General features: G+C 45.6%; 1 protein-coding gene and 3 non-coding genes across 4 annotated transcripts in view; all 4 read right to left on the bottom strand.

Annotated features, from left to right (window-relative positions):
• RPL3 (ribosomal protein L3) overlaps positions 1-5641 on the bottom strand; it is a 6880-nt gene extending 1239 nt beyond the window's left edge. Inside the window, exons 1-7 of the mRNA XM_006917404.3 lie at positions 5492-5641; positions 4382-4574; positions 3428-3596; positions 2707-2842; positions 1346-1532; positions 743-903; positions 149-250 (exon numbers count right to left, since the gene is read on the bottom strand). Of these exons, the coding sequence (XP_006917466.1) occupies positions 149-250; positions 743-903; positions 1346-1532; positions 2707-2842; positions 3428-3596; positions 4382-4574; positions 5492-5494 (951 nt within the window). The 5' untranslated portion in view covers positions 5495-5641. The remainder of the gene's footprint in view (positions 1-148; positions 251-742; positions 904-1345; positions 1533-2706; positions 2843-3427; positions 3597-4381; positions 4575-5491) is intronic.
• Positions 1188-1283, bottom strand: LOC112484252. The gene has a single exon (XR_003047969.1). It is a non-coding gene; the product is annotated as a small nucleolar RNA U83B (small nucleolar RNA).
• On the bottom strand, positions 2843-2898 carry LOC112484253. Its single transcript, XR_003047970.1, has one exon. It is a non-coding gene; the product is annotated as a small nucleolar RNA U82P (small nucleolar RNA).
• Positions 4948-5012, bottom strand: LOC112484249. The gene has a single exon (XR_003047966.1). It is a non-coding gene; the product is annotated as a small nucleolar RNA SNORD43 (small nucleolar RNA).
• Positions 5642-20719: the final 15078 nt, after the last annotated feature.

The raw sequence follows: 20719 nt of genomic DNA, 5'->3' as shown, positions 1-20719 counted from the left end.
TAACTGACTCTGCAAACATTTCCCCATGAATCAGCCAGGCCCCAACACACCAGGGCCCCATGCGACAGGCAAGGCCGGGGACAGACTGAAAGAAGTCGGCCAGGCCCAGGACTGCAGGAGCCCAGAGAGGACAGCTCCTGCTACTCACCAGAGGATTGATGCTCTTGTCAGACAGGTCGTAATCAGTGGAGGCGTTGTTCTTGATCAGCTTGCCATCCTTGATGAGGTAGCCCTGGCCGATCTTATAGATCTGAACGACACGGGAACACGCGTGAACACTTGGCAGAGGAAACGGGGCAGGAGACCTTCATGCTCTCATCCCCTAGACAGGCTGGCTGGGTTGGAAGGACTGCCACTAGGGACAAGTCACCCCCACCCAGCAACGGGCTCTGGAAAAGCAGCTCGGACCTCAGTCCTAGCGATGAGGTGTCCTCAGCTCAGAGCAGAAAGGAAAGCGGGCTGGCTCTAAAGACACTGCTGTCCAACTGCGACAGCGGACGAGACCGCCCCGCCATTTCGCGGGGAGAGGACAGAAAGGCTCTTCTCCCCGGTCACACCAAGAGCTGCACCAGAACCCCCTTGAGGCTGACACCCGAGTCAGAACTGTGCCCATCATATGAGCACTTAAGTCCATGTGATGTCCAGAAGCTCCACTAAGGGAGCAGTGACAGGAACTGGAACTCACTCTCAGCCACCTTTCCCCTTCCAGATCGAACTCTCCACATGGCCCCCCGCACCTCACCTTCTTGTTGATCTCGGTGCGGTGATGGTAGCCTTTCTGCCCAGCCCGGGCCACAGAGAAGGCCACTCGGGCAGGATGCCACGCCCCAATACAGGCAACCTTGCGCAGCCCCCGGTGGGTCTTGCGGGGCAGCTTCTTGGTGTGCCAGCGGCTGGTGACGCCTGGAATAGACACACGCTGTTACTCAGGTATCTGGCACTCATGCCACTGGCCCTTTCCTGCTGCGTTCCACTTGAGTTCATTCGTTTGTGAACAAATGCCCAATGACTGGCCAAGTTCAAAGGACAGACTTGGGTTTATCTGCGTGTCACCCTCCAATTCCCACATCCCGCCAAGCTGAATACCTGTCTAGATGTGAATCTTGAACAGACTTTGGGAGAAATTAACCCTGAACGAGAGGGCACATCCCCAGTGCCCACACTACCCTAGGCCACCCACCCCCAGCGCTGTCCTCAGAAGGCAGGCAGCGAGGAACATTTCCGCAGTCTGTGACTCAGGCACTGTGCCCAGCGCGCATTCCGCAGCCTCGTCACTGAACAACTGGGCCAGAGACCAGTCTCCTGAGAGGTTAACCATGGCAACTTGGGCCACCACAAAGCTCACCTTTGTAGCCTTTGCCCTTGGTCACCCCAATGACATCGATCATCTCGTCCTGTCCAAACACTTGGTTTACGGGGACCTGCTGCTCCAGCCTCTCGCGGGCCCAGTCCAGTTTTTCAGCCACCGTGCCTCCATTCACCTGGATTTCCATGAGGTGGGCCTTCTTCTGGCGCAGAGGAAGCAGGCGCATCTAGGGGGTAACGGGTACAGCTTAGCATCAAACTCTCCTCCCACGAAGAAAAGTCTTGCCGTGACTCCCCACTGGGTACAATTCCCCTTTCAACTCTAACACCCGAATCACCATCAGGATGAGCATCCTTAACTGACACATCAAGACACGCCAACTTAACCAGATCCTGGCACCAACTCGCCCCATGTTCCTGACCACTGTCCTTTTGGTCAGTTCCTCTGGGGCACTGCCCTAGTTTACCTGGGCCATCTAGCCTGCTATGTTAACTATGAGCAAAATCCACTTTACTTTGGAGAGCAGGACACTGCACCTGAGTATAAACTGTCAGGAGTTAGAAAACAAATTCAAGCCGAAAACTTTTAGTTAAGAGGTACCCAGTGTCCTACACAGAACTTTGTCCAGTGATGGGCACATACTACAAGTCAGCACTAACGTGGTTGTCACTACATAAGAAAACAAAGCACTTACGAATCGCGGTGTACACCCAGGATAACGGTCCGGACCACAAGACACACCCACTCTAACCAAGCCAGCCAAAGGCTCCTTCAGCTCTCAAGTCAGGTCTGAAGTGCAAACAGCCAGAATGCCCCCACTGACTATTCACTATTTTCAGTCCGGCACTTGACAGCAATCATGAGGCGCCAGAATGCCCCCACTGACTATTCACTATTTTCATTCAGTCCGGCACTTGACAGCAATCATGAGTCACCAATTTCTTCAATCAGTTTGCCTTAAAATGGGATATGGTTTCCCTAATTAAGAGCCAAGAGGGACACAGTGCCCTCTGCTGGCAAATGAGACACCAACCCCCAAGTGTGGAGGCACTGGATGCTTCTCAAGCCACCTTCCAGTTGACCTTAACTCAGCCCCAGGAACCCAGGCTTCAAGGGCAGGAAAATGCCTGGACCATGGTGTTGCTGTAACTTAAACAAGCCCCAGGCTGCTTACCGGCCTAGCTCCATCACTGGAAAGTACGAATGAGGAATCTGACCCAGTCTTAGCACCCCCCTAACGTGCTCAGGCTTGGCACAAAATCAGTTTGAGCTGAGGGATCGACTCAGATGACTGGATCTCAAATAGGTGGCATCTGATATTCAAAGTCAAACATTATACCTCACCTCCATGGACAGGAAGCAGCCAAGTTGCCCTCTTGGGCACACTGGGGAGTACTCACCTGGGTGTGGGCGATGACACGGATGACCTGGCAGTACTTCTTCATGCTGTTGAAGTCCTTCTCCAGCTGCTTCTTGCCATCGTCATCCTGCCACTTCTTGCAGTATTTGGTGAAAGCCTTCTTCTTAGATTTGTGCCTTCAGGAGCAGAGCAGAGTTGGGGACGGGGGCCGGGTGCAGGCCTTCATCACCCCTCCGAGGGGTGAGCGGAAGGCACACGGGCACCACGTGGGGATGGGGCTCATTGCCGGCTTCTAAGGAGCCTTTTCCACCGGCAAGCGGAGCCTGGATGGAGCTCATCGGGCAAAGCCGAGCGGAGCTGAGCAGAGGTCCACAAGATTAATTCAAGTCACAAACATTCGAACGCACACTAATTCTTGCTCCAGCCTAGCCTTTACACAGACCACAGCCCAAGGCAGGACTGGGACAGTTCCACTGCTCTCAGTGTCTAAATGGACTCAGTACCTTCCAGCAACCAGGACAATACTAAAAACTGAATCCTCCACCAACACACCCACTAAGCTGAACATAAAGGGATCTCCAGGTGCTGCTCCCAGCTCAGAAACCACCAATGCTCAATGTCCGTCCCCAGGAAGTGTTCTGTTTAAGAAGCAACTAACTCTTAATACCAGAGTAGCCCCTCCCCTACTAGAGGGGAGCCCTGCACAGGGTGCTTCTCTCCAGCTCCCAACTTAGGGCCTGCTCGGTCTCCCCCTCCCTTACCAGTTCTTATAGAAGCGCCTTTTGCACTCGTCACTGATATGCTCAGCAAAGATGGTCTTGAAGGTACGAAGCCCTCGGGGGGTTTCCACGTAGCCCACGATGCCCACCACCACCATGGGTGGCGTCTCCACAATGGTCACAGCCTCCACAACTTCCTTCTTGTTCACCTCTGCAAAGAAAGCAGATAGTCAGATTCGAGTGTGCTAAGATCCCCCACAAGGGGATACAGTATTTTGTAGAAAAACATGAAGTGCTCACATAGGTCACAAGGACAACCTGCTTCAGGTAACGGAAGGTTACAGAAGCAGGGCCACATCAGCAACCTAGACTCCCAAAGGGCTGCCCTTGCTGCACACGCCGACATTAACGCAAAAGACATATGGTCCTAGTAAGAGGCAAATTAACAGCCTGGCTTCAGTTCTTATCTCAGAAATCTCTAAAAGCCAATTCCTTATTACCTAGGTAATAAATACTTAGGAAGTATAACAGGGTATCACAACAGCTGAGTTGATGCAGACATCAACTGTCTAACGTTAACATACTACAGGGAAGTAACCAGTGCTGTCCTACTTGGCGACTTTTAGACTTCAAACCTCACAAGCCAGGGACGTGGAGAGCATTCAAACTTTTTAGTCAACATACTTCTCTATTCTGTGGCTGACAACTTAACTCACCATGCTAGAGTTCAATACATCACTCAAAGCAAGCAATAGTCAACATACTTCTCTATTCTGTGGCTGACAACTCACCATGACATCACTCAAAGCAAGCAGTGTCAGCCAAGGGTAGTCTGGGAACATTAACCAGTCCTAAAATATGTCATCTCCACCCTATCGTGGGATTGTTGATCTCTTAAGTCTGTCCTCTTGACAGCTCAGCTCCAACTAATCTGTGCCCACCCTCAATTCCTACCCCCCTACCACCAGCAGTTTAGAGAATGCAGCGTGTACGTACTGGATCCTGGCCTATCGACTTCACGCACAATGTGAGTCATGCCAGCCTTGTAGCCCAGGAAGGCTGTGAGGTGAACAGGCTTGGATGGGTCATCCTTGGGGAAGCTCTTCACCTTCCCACGATGCCGGCTGCTGCGCTTCCGAGGCAAGAAGCCCAGGGACCCATGCCTGGGAGCAGAGAACTTCCTGTGAGACTAGGAGAAAATGACCAACATTAGCATCTGAACTTGTAACTAACTCACTTGTCTTGATTCTCAGCAATGCTGAATCCAAATGAGACCTGTGTAAATGCTGAATTAGGATCCCTTTTTGCAGGGTCATACATCCTGAAACAGTATTCAACTAAAGGAGGTGAAGCTTCATCTCAAATCCTCATCCGTTTTTCTCTAAATGGGAGAAAAGCACATTAAGTGCTGACATTAAAAATAGCTTAACAGGTGGCTTTATGGGCGAGTCAGAGTCTCACCACAAAAGAAAATTCTGGGTCAAACTGCTGGGTAACAGACAATGACACTAAAAAGATCCTCCAGCTACCGTAACACATAGGCCACTAGAACTCGACAGAGCCAAATCAGAACGTGACAATCAGCAGCACAGCCTCTGTCCGCCCGTCAATAAGTTCATCATCTGTGGTTTCTGGGAACTCTAGAGGCCTAAGGAGTCCTATCAACCGCCCCCGACATTTCAGAATGAGGACTTAAGAGCCCTTGCCCTAGTCTCTCCCTGATGCTGATTTCTGCACTGCCCAGTTTAACAGTTATTCGGCCAAGTGCCCCGACTCAAGGTCCTCCTGGCCAAAGCGCTCATGGACTCCAATATCGATTAGCCCTAAACAAGGTCGAGACCCAGAAATAATCCAACGGCTTGAAAATTGTGGGAGTCCAGGCCCCGCTGCCTAGCTCCCGCACCAAGGCCTCTCGCCACCAGCCGACCCGCAAGTCCAAGGCCAGCCGCCGGTGTTTCAGAAAATAGGCCTGGCTGCGGATCCCGCCGAGATCCCCGCACTCCCAGAGCAGGCTCCCGGCGCTGGGAGAGCCGAGATGGCGACGATGCGCCACGGATTGAGCCACGCCACCACTACAAAGGAGGAGACCGCCATATCATTACCTACCATGCCGCCCCCGAATGCCGCCGATAGAGGTCGGGCGCCGCTCGGCGCGCGATATATAAAGTCCAGCCTGGCTCCGCCTCTTCCGGCGTGCGAGCGCGCACCCGCGGCGGACGTCAGGTCGAGGCGTGGGTACGGGTGCCGTCTGCACGCACGCTCGTCCTCGTCCAGCGGTCGTTCCCAACTAAGCGTTGATTTCCGAGGCAGGAGTCGGAGCCCCTACGGCGAGCGGCTGGGTTCAAACTTAGTGAAAAGCCTCGGAAACGCTGGTAAAGAACTGAAATGCAATAAACCTACGGCCATAGGCGGCAACCAGATTCCATGAAACGTGCCGTTCGGCTTTAGGAAGGTGGATGCGTCGCTTTTCGTATGAAACGCAGTCACCTCTGGAATGGAATAACCCAGCTGTAGTCTTCAGTCCGCAGCGCTTTCACACGTGGTATCCGTTTCCGCCCCACAGAGTAGATCAGCATTGTTGCCATTTTGCGGGCACATTGAGTTGGAACGAGTTGCCCATTCCCACCTGCTCTAAGTTGGAAAGAAAAGACCGAACCCCTGGTTTTCCGGCTCCAATCTAGAGCCGCTTCCACGACACCAGCTTGCCTGCAATGCGTCCTGATTTCAGGAACCCTCCCCCCCACACCCTCACACCCCCACACCCCCACACGCACACCCAAGCCCCGTGTCGCCATTCCTCCCAGTGTCCCGTCGCAATGGCCCGAGCGTGGTTCTGAAGGTCTCTTGAGGGAGTCTGGGGTCATGGGTCCAGCCGCCCAGCGTCACGGAACCTGGCCTTCCAGACCCTCTGCAGGAAGGTACCCTTGCTGTTTTCTGCCGGGGCTTCCAGGTGACCCAGGAGGCTCCTAACCTCTCCCTGCCTCCGGACTTGCCCCTCCAAATCTTTCTAAGAATCAAATCTCATTCTGTTACTTCCCATGCCCCTCACCCTGCATTGTTTCCTCAAGATTAAGCGTTAATTCCTGAGGCTGCCCCCACAAGGCTCTGCCCTAACCAACCACTCCAGCTTCTTCCCTGCAGTGGACATTCTCCCCCCTGTCACCTTCCACCTTCCTCCCACCCGGTCATGGTCTTTGATTCCCCTCCTGGGCATCGCTCAACACCGTTGTTAAAAAACATTCTCATTTAATCCTCACACCATCCCAGAGGGGCAGCGCTGACAGATCCTCAGTCTCTTATTAAATCTTTGGGGCCAGATGTGTTTCTAAATTCATGTTTTAGATAATATCATGCAATATGGTGCACATACTGTATATTATGTAATCCTCCCAAAACTCCGATGAAATACATTAATTAATTCTGTAAAGAAACATGAATATTCACATTAAGTGGGATAGATATAAATAGCCTCCCAATAGTTCAAGGCTGACTTAACTGCTTAAAAAATTGAGATCAGTGTGGTTTTTGCCACCAAATGACTTAAATTTTTTTATTTCATAATTGCAGAGAAGGGATTATGATAATATTATCCTTTCGTACAGAGAAAACTAAGTTTCAGGCCAAGAGGACAGAATTTGACAAAAATCGCACAATTCGTGAAGGACAGCTCAAGTCTGAGTGAATTTAGATTGAGTTTTCATGACATCAGACTCGGTTCAGTAACCCCATCCCTGGAAAAGGAGCTCTGGGTCCTGAGTCACTCCCTCACTCAACAAGAAATTCTTACTGAAAACCTGCTCTGTGCCAGGTAATGCGCCAGACTGTGAGAATATAGAGGGGATCGAGAAAGCCATCATAACGGACCAAATAAGACTAAAATTGTAATAAGGGATGAAGTACAGCATAGGAATATAGTCAATAATATCATAATGACTATGCATGGTGCCAGGTGGGTCCTAGACTTACTGGAGGTGAGGGGTGTGGGGATCACTTTGCAAATTATATAAATGTCTAACCACTATGTTGTACACCTGCAATTAATATAAAATAATATTGAATGTCAAAAAAAATCGTGGTGAGGGTTCAAAAAGATTTAACAAACTGTGTCACTGAATGAAGATCCTGGACAGACCGTTCCCCCTCTGCAGTCATGAGAAAGGACAGCCTCAACAGACTGCACTGTCATGCCAGTTGTGCATATAGCTCACTGGGATATTATTGCCTCGGGCCTCAGTTTCCCCATCTGTCGAGTGAGGGATTCTTTCCTCATTTGTGTACTGAGGGCTGCTCTGCCTAAGAATGACACTAAGGGGCCACCTATATTGGGAGAGACCCGTTAAAGGATGGGGAGAAGGTAGAAGGGCTTTCATTGATGCAAGCCATCAGGGTGGTGACCTGGAAAAGGGCACTGAAGGGGACACGAAGGAGCAAAACCATGAAGGAGATATTTAGGATGGACAGGACCTGGGACTGGGGGCAGGGAGAAGGAGCAGGGAGCCTGGGAGTCGGGGTATCCATTTTGGAATCCTGAGCAGATGTTACATTTAGAAGGGATAGATTAATTTATATATGTAGGTTTAGATTCATCTGTGGGGTTCACCATATCCTTTTCTCCTTCCAAGAACATGTCTAAGTCTACACCAAGATGTATGCAACTCAACAAGAAAACAGTAAGGAAGTGAAAGAAGGAAAATAAGATAAAGCAGAGAGGGATCACACCCAAACACACACTGTAGAACTGTTCACACCAGAGTAGTCCTGCCATTTAGTTCCAAGCCTCTGTGAGGCCAAATACAAGAGATAAATATGATTAGTAACGTGATTCGAAGATCCACACCATAAAAACAAACCAGTGGCAAGAAGGAGTTCACCGTGCCTGAAATAAGGCTTGAAACAAACTTCTCTGGGGAGACACGGTTCCCCTAAAGGGGCCCGAGTGGCATGTTGCTGATGACACCCTGAACATCACCCCACAGTGAACACACAATGGTTGGGCACCCAGTGCAAACCAATGAACTCCTGACACCACGCCGATCTGGTCCTCACAAGCTGTTCACAAGGGGCCAGAACAAGGGGGTTGGGTTACCTGATCCTGGATTTCTGGTTTAATCCAAAGATGAAATCCAGAGTCTGGAAAGAAATGGATTGCTTTTATTTACAAAAGTTCCTCCATCAATGCTGTTTTCAAAATCGAACTTCTAATGAGCGGAAAGGGTCCGAGGTTTTGCTTGAATACCTGAAGGACAGATGTTCCCTGCTGCCAGGTAAACCCCAAGCTGTGGTCTTGCTATAGCAAAGGTTAGGAGGCCACGGGGAGGAACAGAATGGCGGGGGCAGGAGGGCAAGACAGGAGCTGAGTCAGGCAGCTTCGTTGTGAGGGTTTTTCGACGTCCACCTCCTTTAGCAGACTGGAAGCTTTGTGTCAGCAGAGACTGTTCTGTTCCCATGTGCCCAGCCCCACTGCAGGCCTAGCCTGGTTCACACTGGTCAGATGAGGGCATGAACACAGGAGGCCCCAACTAGAACATCACAGTTTCACTTTCAAAGGCTGCCTCCCTTGCCCATTGAAGCAATAATGCCCCTCTCTTTGACATGAGCTCACATTCTGATCTTTTGTGCTGTCATTGATTGTTGCAAAACCCCCTGGCCCAGATGACAGGGCATTTTGGCCGGAGGGTCAGTTAATATGAGCTTGTGGCATGAGCGCAGCCCCATGCCCCCAGGGTGGACGCCTGGGCGCAGAGCCTCTGGGTCATGAAGGACCCTACTCCCTGCTCCTCCACCACCAGCTGTCGGGAGGATGCCCCGCAGAATGGGGGCCGACTGGCCAGAGGCGCCTGGCAGCTCCTGCTCCTGCTCCTGTGCAGCCCTGGCCTGGTGAAATTCTATGCGCGCCTGCTGGGGCTGCACGTGGCCATGACAAATATGGCCTCCCACTGCCTTGCGGTCTATTTGCTGGGCCTCTGCATCCTGTGGTACAGCAGCCTGCAGCTCGGTGGGAGGCTCACCATCATCCTGGCCCGAAAGTTGTTCGTGGACGTGCTGCTGCCAGTCCAACAGGCCTTGGGGCAGCCACTGACCATCGCACGGGCCTGGGGCCTTCAGACGCTGGTCACCCTGATCCACAGAGCCCACTGCGGCATCCTGTGGCTCCTGCAGTGGAAGGGCGGCCTAGCCCTGCTCTCCGTGGCCCAGTGGGCCTACTACAGCCTAGTCAACTTCCGCCACGAGAATAGCAAGGCCTTGGAGCTGCTACTGCGGGCTGTGCTGCAACAGGTGGCCGTGTCTCTGCTGGTCCGCTGCCTAGAGAGATTGTTGGTGGCCATGGGACAGGTGGCCCGGGTCATGCAGCACAGTGGCCTCCGACCCCTGGAGTGGGCCAGGCCATGCGGGGCAGCTTCCAAAGACCTGGATGCAGTTACCGCCATCCTTCCAGCCACCACTGTTCCTTTGAGCCAGCGCTTCCCTGGACCCGACCCAGCCATCCTGAGCAGGCTCACGCTGGCCTCCATTAGCCTGTGCCTCAGGATTAGGGACAAGGATGCCAGCAAGGGAAAAGGAGGCTGTAGATTTGGGGCCACCAACATGCCCATTCACACCAGGTTCCAGAGCAATAGGACAAGCAAAATGGCCTTCAGATCATCTAAGCAGGCGCTCGCACAGCAAGTCAAAGCGACCTGTGTTTTCATCATTCTTCTGTATATCTATGCCGTGTCTCTCTTCGTGCAGATCTTAAAATAAATGATCAAGTGTGAACTGGCCTCTGGTATATGTCTGGCTTGCTTTGTCGGTAAGAGATCGAATGGCATCAGATCTGTCCCCTAGCCTTTACCGGGCTGGGTACAAGAGTGGGTGGTATGCAATATGCAAGTTACATGCTTACCAGAGGCTGGGCTGGGGGACCTAGTCTCGGCTCTGTTGCTACTGTATGTCCTTGGGGAGATCCCTTCACCCTTCTCAGCCTCATTTTCCTTTTCTGAAAGTAGAGATAATAGGACTCCAGGGAGAGAGGATATATAAAAATGTGCTATATGTAAATTGTAGAGTGCTCTTCCCTAATTACCCTAACAAGGCCTTGGTGGACACTTTCATATTGTATTAAAGGACATAAAAAGAAGAACTGAATAAATGATGAGACATAGTCAATTCATGGATGGACTGACCTAATGTCTTTAAAATGTCAATTGTCTCCATATTAATCCATAAAGTTATTAGGATTCCAACCCAAATCCCAAGGGATTCTAAGATGTATATGGAAAATCAAGATTTTTAAAAATGTAAAGCATTTTTGAAAAAAAAAATGGAGCCAGAGTAGGGACTTGCTCTATCAACTATTAAGACGTATTACAAAATCACAGTAACAAAAACAATATGGTAGAGGCAGAAAACAGGCAGATGAATGGACTAGAATGCGGAGAGAGCCCAGACATCAGCTGGCTCCAAATGAGAAGTTGGTACATGAAAAGGTGACAGCATAAACCAGTGGGGAAAGCATGGAACATTTAGCAGATAGAGTAGGGGAAACTGGTTCACTACACGAAAAAATAAATATGGAGCTTGTAGTTGGTTGACTAGTTGTCCTCAAAAGATATGTCTGCCTAGAACCTGTGACTATGGCCTCAAAGTAACTCTTACATTATTAAAGAGGCATATTTTGGGGCAACATATTCTGGTTTCCTTCAGTGATGGTTCTGTACAGGGAAATAGTTCACAGCCTGTTAACCAGAATTGGGTAGATCTGTATATAGCAAGGAGAAAAGACTTTCAAGAGACACTGGTAAGTAACAAAAGCAAATCATGGAACAACACAAATGCTATAGTCCCATTTATTTAAAAATTAGATACATGCCTATGCACATAGAAGTGAGTAAATGCATATACAACCAACCGGAAAGTGACTTATCAAACTGGATACTTCTGAGGAGTGCAGTGAGCGTAAGGAGTGGGTGTGAAGGCAGCTTTCCCAGATGGTTCTGTACACCCTGCTGTATTCTTCACAAGAATAAACTCATTCTTAATTACTTGTGCAATTTTTAAAAATAAAAATCAAAGTGAACTTCTGAGAAGAAACAGAAAAGGAATCATCTGGACTTTTTCAAAATATAGATACCACCCCGGGGCCTGCTAAATCAGAAGCTGGAGGATGGGGAAGCACAGCCATGGTGTGAAAGAACACCAGGTAATTCTGAAGGGCACACTCAGGTGGGGAAGAGTTTGGGCAAATCATCTGAACGGAAAATCCAAGTAATTGTAAATGTCTTTTCTATGTATCCAAAAGCTCCTTAGAGACATTACAAAGTTCATGCTGGGAGCCTTTGAGCAAATCTCTTTCTGTCTCCGGGTCTGAGTCCCTTCTGGAAAATAAGGGGGTTGGACCAGAATCTCTTTAATAGATGGTGCCAGGTCGCTTCCACTTACCTTTAGGATTATAGATGGGCCGTGTTTCTAATCCAACTAACCAAAACCTACTACTATGTTGTTAAAAACAAAATACATCAGATGACTGCTCTGATGTATTAGTTCATGTGACTATGGATTGCTGGCAAGTGTAAAGTCTGTAGGGCTGGTCAGAATAGAAGCAGAAAATCACCCCTTTAAAGTCCCTAATTGAATCAGGCAAGGATCTCCAAGAGACATTAAAACAACTGGGTGAAACACAGTTGGGAAACAGGTTAGTCATGCAAATTATCACCTACAGATTAATTATTAATTACCCAGGAACAGTGGACTTCAACAACAGGGAGACTGGTGGTCAACACTTTATGCAGACAGCAGCACTCACAAGTGGGACAACCTGGGACGGTGTCCTTCCCAGAGGGGTACACTGTGAAATGCATTACATCATTCGTGAACTAAGTGTCCAAATGTTTAATGTCCGCGCAATGGTGAGGAAACAGGCAAATCCAGCCTCTCCAGCCTCCGCGTTCACCTCGCTCCTCCATTTCAGCCCCTCTAAGTTTATTGCAACTCCCACAGATGGAGTTTTCAGTATGCATAGAAGTAACACATATGCTGACTGTGTATAAAGCAGAGAAGGTAAAGGGCCTTCCACAGTGGTGAAAGTTTTAGATTCCATTTGTATCGGTCGAGGTTCTCTAGAGACACAAAACCAACAGATCAATCATAAATATATATTTGATTTATTTCAAGGAATTAGTTCATGTGACTATGGATTGCTGGCAAGTGTAAAGTCTGTAGGGCTGGTCAGGCAAGAGTTGACACTGTAGTCTTGAGTCCCAAATCTATAAGGCAGGCTGACAGACTGGGAACTCAGAAAGGAGTTGATGTAGTCTGGAGTCTGAATTCCTTCCATTCTGGGAAGGCTCAGTTTTGGCTTTTAAGGCCTTCAACTGATTAGATGAGGCCCATCCACATTACTGAGAGTAATCTTTGCTTAGTCAACTGACTGTAAGTGTTAATTACATCCATAAAATACTTTCACAGCAACATCTAGGCTAGTGTTTGACCAAACAACTGGGCAGCACGGCCATCACTATACCAAAGCATTTAATCACTGTTATCATCCACCTCACTAATTCATCCTTTAGCTGTTTCCATGCTACTGTATTCTTTCGCTATTATATTCTTTAATTTTTATATTTTTCATTCCTAATACTTCTAATTGATTCATTTTTATTATTTCTTTTTCCTCTTTTATATTGCTAATGTCTTCTCATGTCTCCTTATCGTGCATATTTTAAATTCTTGGTTTGTTTGTCCTAACACCCTGCTTCAAATGGTAGATGTCGTGCAGTTTATTGCCTTTATTTTCAGGGAGTTGTATGACTCAGATAGCCACTTATTTTAGCCTCTGAGAAAAAACCAGCTCCTAGTGTGTGTTAGTCCCAAAATATTTAAGTAGAGGGAGGAAGAGCTCAAGGGGCAAAAAGCTCTGGGCTCCATAAGACAGCTCCAAGCACTCCTTGCTGACGCTGCTGCAAGATGATCAAGGTTTCACCTTCAAACACTTAGAGTGAAGCTGGGGAGGAAACCTTCTGCCAGCTGTCATCCCTGAGTCCGGCCGATTTAGAGAGGAGGGGTGGGTGAGTGAATCCTGACGGAGGCTGGTCGGGCAGTCCACACCTATACTCAACTCCTCGCAGGGCTTTTGATCGCTGATACTGTGTCCTTCCAACAGGCACAGAGTTAGTTTTTGTGAATAGTGTGAGATAGGAACCCGACCTCATTTCTTTCCCCATATGGATAGCCAATTTTCTCAGCACCACTTACTAAATGGTCCATCTTCTATTTACAGGGTCACTTGTGCTGTATATCACATTTTCATATGTTCAATAATCTATTTCTGGGCTCTGCGGTCTGTTCCATTGTTCTTTTTGTCTATCTTATGTACTATAGCTTTGTAATAAACCTTTATATCTGCTCTCTCTCTCATAGAACTTATTCTTCTTTCTCAAAATTGTATTAGCAATTCTTGGCCCTCTGTTTTTCCATAAGAATTTTAGAATCAGCTTAACAAGTTCTGCAAAAACTTTATTGATATTTGCATTGGAATTGCATTGGCTGCATAGATAATTTTGAGATCTTTACAATATTGAATCTTCACACCTGGTTATCTTGGAATATCTCTCTATTTTTTAAAGGTCTTTATCGCCCTTAAGTTTTAGAACTTCCTTCCCAAAGATTTTGTCCACCACCACCCCCCTTTTAAATTATTCCTAGTTGTCTTCTTCTTTAAAATATGTTATTAATGGCTCCCCTTTTGGCTGTGGGAATATAAAAATGCAACTGGTTTTGGTATTTTGATATTCTGATAAACAAACTTACTAAACTCATCAAATCTCATAATTTGATGACATATTTGTTAGAGTTTTCTATGTAGAGCAATCATACCATCTGAAATTAATAAATATTTATTTCTTCCTTTCTAATCTTCATACCTTAGATCATTTTTTTTCTTGTCTTACTGTGCTGGCTGGGACCTCTAAGGCGATGTCGGATGTAGTAATGGCCAGCGTTCTTTTTATTCTCCAGTATTTAAAAAGAATGCTTTCAATGTTTCATCTATTAAGTATACTCTTCCCACAGGATTTTTGTAGATAATCTTTATTAAGTAAAGGTCATTCTATTTTTAATTCTGTAAGAGATTTTACATGGCATGGGTGGTGATTTTATTGAATAGTTTTACTGCATCTACCAACATGATCATGTAGTTTTTTTCCCTTATAATCTGTTCATATGAGAAATTACACTTGTAGATTTCCTAATAATAAATCAAGTTTGCATTCCTACGGTAAACCCAACTTGTTCGTGATATAGTATCTTTTTATACATTGCAGGCTTAAGTTTGCTAATATTTTCTAAGCACTGTTCGAAATGACATTCATGAGTGAGATTGGCCTGAACTCCCTCTCTTGTACTATCTTTGATTTTGATGTCAAAGTATTCTAACCTTACAAAATAAGTATTCCCACTTTTTTACTCTAAAAACATTTGTGTAAAAAATGAAATTATCTGATTTGGGGTGGCTGGTGAAATTCACTCATAAAATCATCTGAGCCCTGTATTTTATTCATGGCTAGATTTTTAACCATGTTTTAGCTTCTTTAATGGTTATAAGATTGTATAGATTTTTCTATGTCCTGTTGAATTGGTATTAGTAAGTTATATTTTTTTCTATGACTTCATAGGAAATTGTCCATTTTTGTCTTTTTTCAAATTTATTGGCATAAAGTTATTCACAATATTTTCTATCTTTTTATGATACTGATGATGATGATGATGATGACTTTAAATCTCTGCTGCATCTGTAGGTATGGACTCTTTTTCATCCCTAAAATTGTTTATTCAAGACTTCTTTTTCATTGATCAATCTTGCAAGAGATTTGTCAAGTTTTTGGTCTTTTCAGAGAACCAATTTTTGGCTGTATTGATTATTGTAATATTTTCCATTTATTAAGTTATTTTTTATTTTTATAATTTCTTTGCTTCTAATTTTGCATGGTTCTGTTAATCTGTATTTGATTTCTTAATATGATTGCTTTGCTCATTAATTTTCAGCCTTTCTTCTAGTGTAAGCATTTAAATTTAAAAAATTCCTACTGTCTACTACTTTAGATGTATCTCCCAAATTATAATTTTAATTATTTTTCAGTCTTAAGTATTTTCTAATTTTCATTATGATTTTTCCTTTATCCTTGGGCTATCTAGTAATGTGTTTTAAAGTTTTTACTTATGGGGTTTTTGAATGTTTTTTGTTTGTTTTTGTTAACTATTTCTTTTCTTTTTTTTTTTTTTAAAGCTTACCATACCAGGTAATCTCCCATCCAAGTACTAAGCAGGCCCAACCCTGCTTAGCTTCTGAGATCATACGAGATCCCATGCATTCAGGGTATATGGCCATAGACCTTGTTAACTATTTCAAACTTAATTGTATTGTGGTCCAGAAAAATGATCTCTATATTACTGATTCTTGGAAATTCGATAAGAAATTTGATGAGAAATGCTTGAAGTTCGCTTTGCTTTAAAAGAATTTTTATTCTCCAATTGTTAGGTACACTCTTCTATATATGCCCATTATATAAAGCTTGTTTGTTATATCTTTTCTAAAATGATGCAGAATGTGTCAGTATCTTAAGGTTCTGTCAGTTTTAATTGAATATATTTTGCATCGATTTTATTTTATATCGTGAAGATTAATAAAGGAAACCTCAACTAAAATTGGAGTCAGGAAGGCCTGTAGAGGGAGCTCTCACACCCTGCCACTCATCCTCAATTAGTCCAAACAGGAGACATACTGTGCACCTTCAACAGGAAGCTGTGTCTACTTTGCTACCCCCGCAGGAGGAAGATTTTCTTCTTGACCAGCAACAAGCCCCCTGAACTGTCATTTTTCCTCTGTCAGTGACTTCCTTTGTCCCACCCTCCTTTCTGTTTTGTGTAACTCTTCAGAGTATCTCCCTGCTTGCTAAATGAAATGCTGCCTGACTTCGATGAATTGTTTAATAAAGCCGATCAGATCTTCTAATTTACTAAGTCGAATTTTGTTTTTTAACAACATATATAAGTGTTATGCACAATTTTAGACATATTTTCTTGGCAACTTGAACTTTATATCCCATTATATAGTGATGTTATCTCTCACTAAATACTTTTTCTTCTAAATTCTGTTTTGTCTGATATGCCTATAGATCCATTAGCCATCTTTTGTTTAATATGTGCCTAGTATATATCTTTTTCTTCCTTTTGGCTTTAGAAATTCTACGTTCTCTAAGTCAGAGTCCCAGGCAGGGACCCCTGCTGTTTTATTTTCTTTGTTTCCTTTCCCAGTGGCGGTGTGCCGCCCTTGCTACACTGGCTTCAGGAGCCTGGCTCAGGTTTTGCTTCTTGTGGAGCGTATTCTTCTATTACTGAATACAAGCCGAAGCTTCGGTGTCCACTTGGATCCAGAGGCCAAGGCCTGTGGTTTCAGCCCTCTCTTCCTTGCTCTGCGTATGGTGCAGAAGTTTCTGTTAACTTATTGTTATGGTTGTTACCTATTCTCGCTCAGCAAATTACTCCACAACAGTGGCTCAAATCAACATCCCTTTTTTTTTTTTTTTATGTGTCATGATGTTGTGCTTCAGGAATTTGGGCAGGGCTCAGCTGAGTGATTCTTCTTTTCCATGAGGCATCTACTGAGGACACTCGGTGTATTCAACTGGTACGTGGATCAGTCTGGAGGGTTCAGGACAGTGGCGGTGATGGCTAGGAGACTGGGCGTAGCTGGGACTCTGGTCCTGAGTATGACCATGAAGTCTCGGTGGTCTCAACATAGACTTCTTATATAGCAGCTCAGGGCTGAGAGGGTTTGAAGAGATGGAAAGTAAAAGCTGATATTTTCTTGAGGCCTGAGCCAAGAAAACAGCAGTGTCATTCCACTGATCAGCCAATCAGAAGCCCGCCCATATTCAAGGGGAGGAGACACAGACCCAACCTCTCTACCGGAGGAGGGTCAAAGAACTTGTGACTGTATTTCATCAGCCTGAACAAATGTCTAGAAGAATGTGCAATACATAGGCTTAGGGCTAAGTGTTCATAGGCTCACTTGGTTCACTAAGTGTCCGCTTCCTCCCTCCCTTTCTTGAAATAAGGTGGGACTGTCGGATCAAACAGCACATTCTATAGTAAATTGAAACACATTACCAAACAGTTCTCCAGAAAGGTACCTGAGACAAAGTTTTAAGATTATAATTATGCTGTGGCTCATCGACTCAATACAATGAATGCGTTTTCCCCCTTCGCCCCCGCATCTCCACACTCAAAGAAAATAGGCCTAACACCTGAGATTCCGTAGCGGCCTCAAGAGGGCAGCAGAGAAGGAACAAAGGCTTAGATGCGGCTAGGCCTGGGCTGGGAACTCAAATTACCTATCAGGGTTTGCAAAGGCTTGACCTGCAAAGAACAACCTGACTTCCTCCTTCTGCCTTGCTGCTAATGCAGAACGCGTGAATACAGATGGTGGAAAAGGAGGATGTTTCTATTACCTGCAGTGTTAGCTATAAAGTAGAGGTTCATGGACGAGCCTGGGAACCTACCTACCATTCACAGCTTTGTGTTTCTAAAAAATGTCTGCATACCTGGTTATATGTAACTACCTTGACAACCAACCGGGGCAGGAAGGCTAATAACGTTTGTTTACAAATGTCATTCTTTGCACCAGGCACTATTCTAGGTTTTGTGCATTCCCTCATTTAATCCTGACAATAATCCTCAGAGGTAGATACTATGCTTATTTCCATTTTTTTTTTTTTTCAGATGAGGAAATAGGCCCAGAGAGGATCAGTCATTTACCCAAGGTCACACAGTGACTATGGGGTGAAGCCAGGACTTCCACCCAAGAATATCTGAGTCTGAAGCTCAGGGTCCCAAACAGCACCCTTTCTGAGATTTAATTCATTAGAGTGATCAAATCTTGTGCTGAAATGTTAGGGACAGTCTCTAAATTCTTCACTCCTTATGCTTCCATGCCCAGCACAAAGCCTTATGCAAGGTGGGCTTCAAATAAATATTTATTGAATAAGTAAATGAATGAATATGAGTCACTAATCTGAATATTAATCATTGATTCGGCCCATCACACTCGCACACTTTTTTCTCCTTTTTAAAAAAAATTAGGTCTAATTTACCTAAAGTGAAAAGCCTTTTTATGGACAGTTCTGCAAGTTTTGACAAACATACATAGTTAATTGTATAACCATCACCATAAACGAGATATGAAATAATTCCGTTATCTCTCTAAATTTCTCCAAGCTCGTTAGTAGTAAATTCTACACTCGATACCCCTACGCCATCCCCGCTCCCAGCCCCTAGCAACTACTGATCTGTTTTCTGTCTATATAGTTTTGCTCTTGCAAGAATGTCACATAAAGATAATCATATGACTGGCAATTTTTTGAGTCTGACTTCTTTCACTTAATACAATGCATTTGAGTTTCACCCATGTTGTCAAGTGTTATCTTTTTATTCCTTAGTCATATATTCCATTATATGAATGTTCCACAGTTTGGTCATACATTCCCCATTCGAGGGACGTTTGGGTTATTTCCAGGTTTTGGCTATTAAATATTGCTGTGAACATTGTTGTACAGAATTTTGTATGAACCTAACTATTTATTTTTCTAGAGCAAATAGCTAGGCAAGGGATTGCAGGGTCGTACCGTAAATGTATAGTTAACTTTATAAGAAACTGCTAAACCGTTTTCCTAAGCGGCTGCACCATTTTGCATTTCACCAGCAATGTACCAGAGTTCCAGTCGTTCTAAATTCTCATTAGCACTTGATAATTGTCAAATTTAAAAAAAATAGCCATTTTAATAGGTGTGGGGAAGTACCTCATTCTGGTTTTAATTTGCATTTCCCTAACGACCAATAATGTTGAGCATCTTTTCATGTGTCTGGTTGCCATCTGTATATTTTCTTTGGCGAAGTGCATCTGTTCAAATCTTTTGTCCATTTTTTTTTAAAGTGAGTTTTCTTACTACTGACTTTTTTAGAGTTCTTTACACGTTTGGGATGCAAATCCTTTTTCAGATATCCGCTTTGCACATATTTTCACCCAGACAGTGGTTTGCCTTTTTATTCACTTTTTTAACAATGTCTTCGATGAGTGTTTTTAACTTTGAGAAGTCCAATTTATCCTGTTTTCTTTTATGGGTCTTGCTCTTGATGTTGTATCTCAGAACTCTTTGCCCAACCCAAAGTCACAACAATTTTCTCACGTTTCCTTCTAGAAGTTCTATATATCACAGTATATATAAAATCACCTTATAAGTTTGTAGTATTAAATGAGATAATGGATGTAAAACCCTTAGCACAGGGCCTGACACAGAGTTAACATTCAATACACAGAGCCCAAGATGGACATTGGCCTGTGTAATGTTTATAAGAGGTGCCCTCATACCCACCACACATTTCCTCCGGTGTCCTGTCATCACAGAATGTGAGATGTCATCACACAGTGTCAAAACCTCTGCAGACATCCTTGCCCAACTGCCCCTGGAACCAATGGAAGTAAACTGAGGCATAGAGAAATGCCCTAAGGACTCCAGGTTATCATGGGAGGAGCCAGACCTGGAAGGTGGTTTCACCCACTGGAGCGAGCACTCTGCCATGCAACCTCAGTTTCCACGAAACCTGGAGCTGTAGCCCAAGCTGTGATGTAGTGATGGAGACTATGGTCTATTTGTTGAGCACCTACTGTGTGCCAGGCCCTTGGCTACAGCAGTGAACAAGCCAGACAAAACCCACAGACAAGCAGAGGAAAACAATGAACAAATAATTACACAACTACCGGATTAACAAAGAGGATAGGGTGCTGATGGGGGAATGTCTCAAAGAATTTATTGCCCAGCCTCAGCCTCCGCCTCTGGTGCCTGGTGTCTCTGGCGCCTCTCCAGGCTGGGGGTGGGAGCTGCGCAGACACAGGGACCCACATGACGTCAGCATAAAAGCAAGGTGGAAGGGTCCTCCAGGAGGTGAGGCTGCCTTTTGGGGGGGGCTCTAAGAGAAGGCTTATTCAGTCCTGATTCATTCATTCCTTCGAGAAATTTTCATGCGGCACCTACTGTGTGCCGAGCACCCTGTGAAGACAGGGGCAGCCCTTGCCCTGTCACTATATTAGGGGCAGACAAAGAAACATGAAACAAGCCTATAAATAACGAAGGTGGGGTTGACCAGAGCCTTAAGCTCGAAGGGGCTGTGATGGAGGCAGGGCGGCCAGGTAGACCGGCAGCCTGGGGGCGAGGACATGTCCTGCATTTGCCGCACACACCCTCCTCCCCCCACCCCCAACTTTGCAAAGAGATCACCAAGCTAGTGACAAGCGCGCCCTCTTCT

The sequence above is a fragment of the Pteropus alecto genome, unplaced genomic scaffold (assembly GCF_000325575.1).
Source record: "Pteropus alecto unplaced genomic scaffold, ASM32557v1 scaffold157, whole genome shotgun sequence".
NCBI lineage: Eukaryota > Metazoa > Chordata > Mammalia > Chiroptera > Pteropodidae > Pteropus > Pteropus alecto.
Note: the sequence above shows the minus strand (reverse complement) of the source record. Positions and strands in the feature narration are given on the sequence as shown.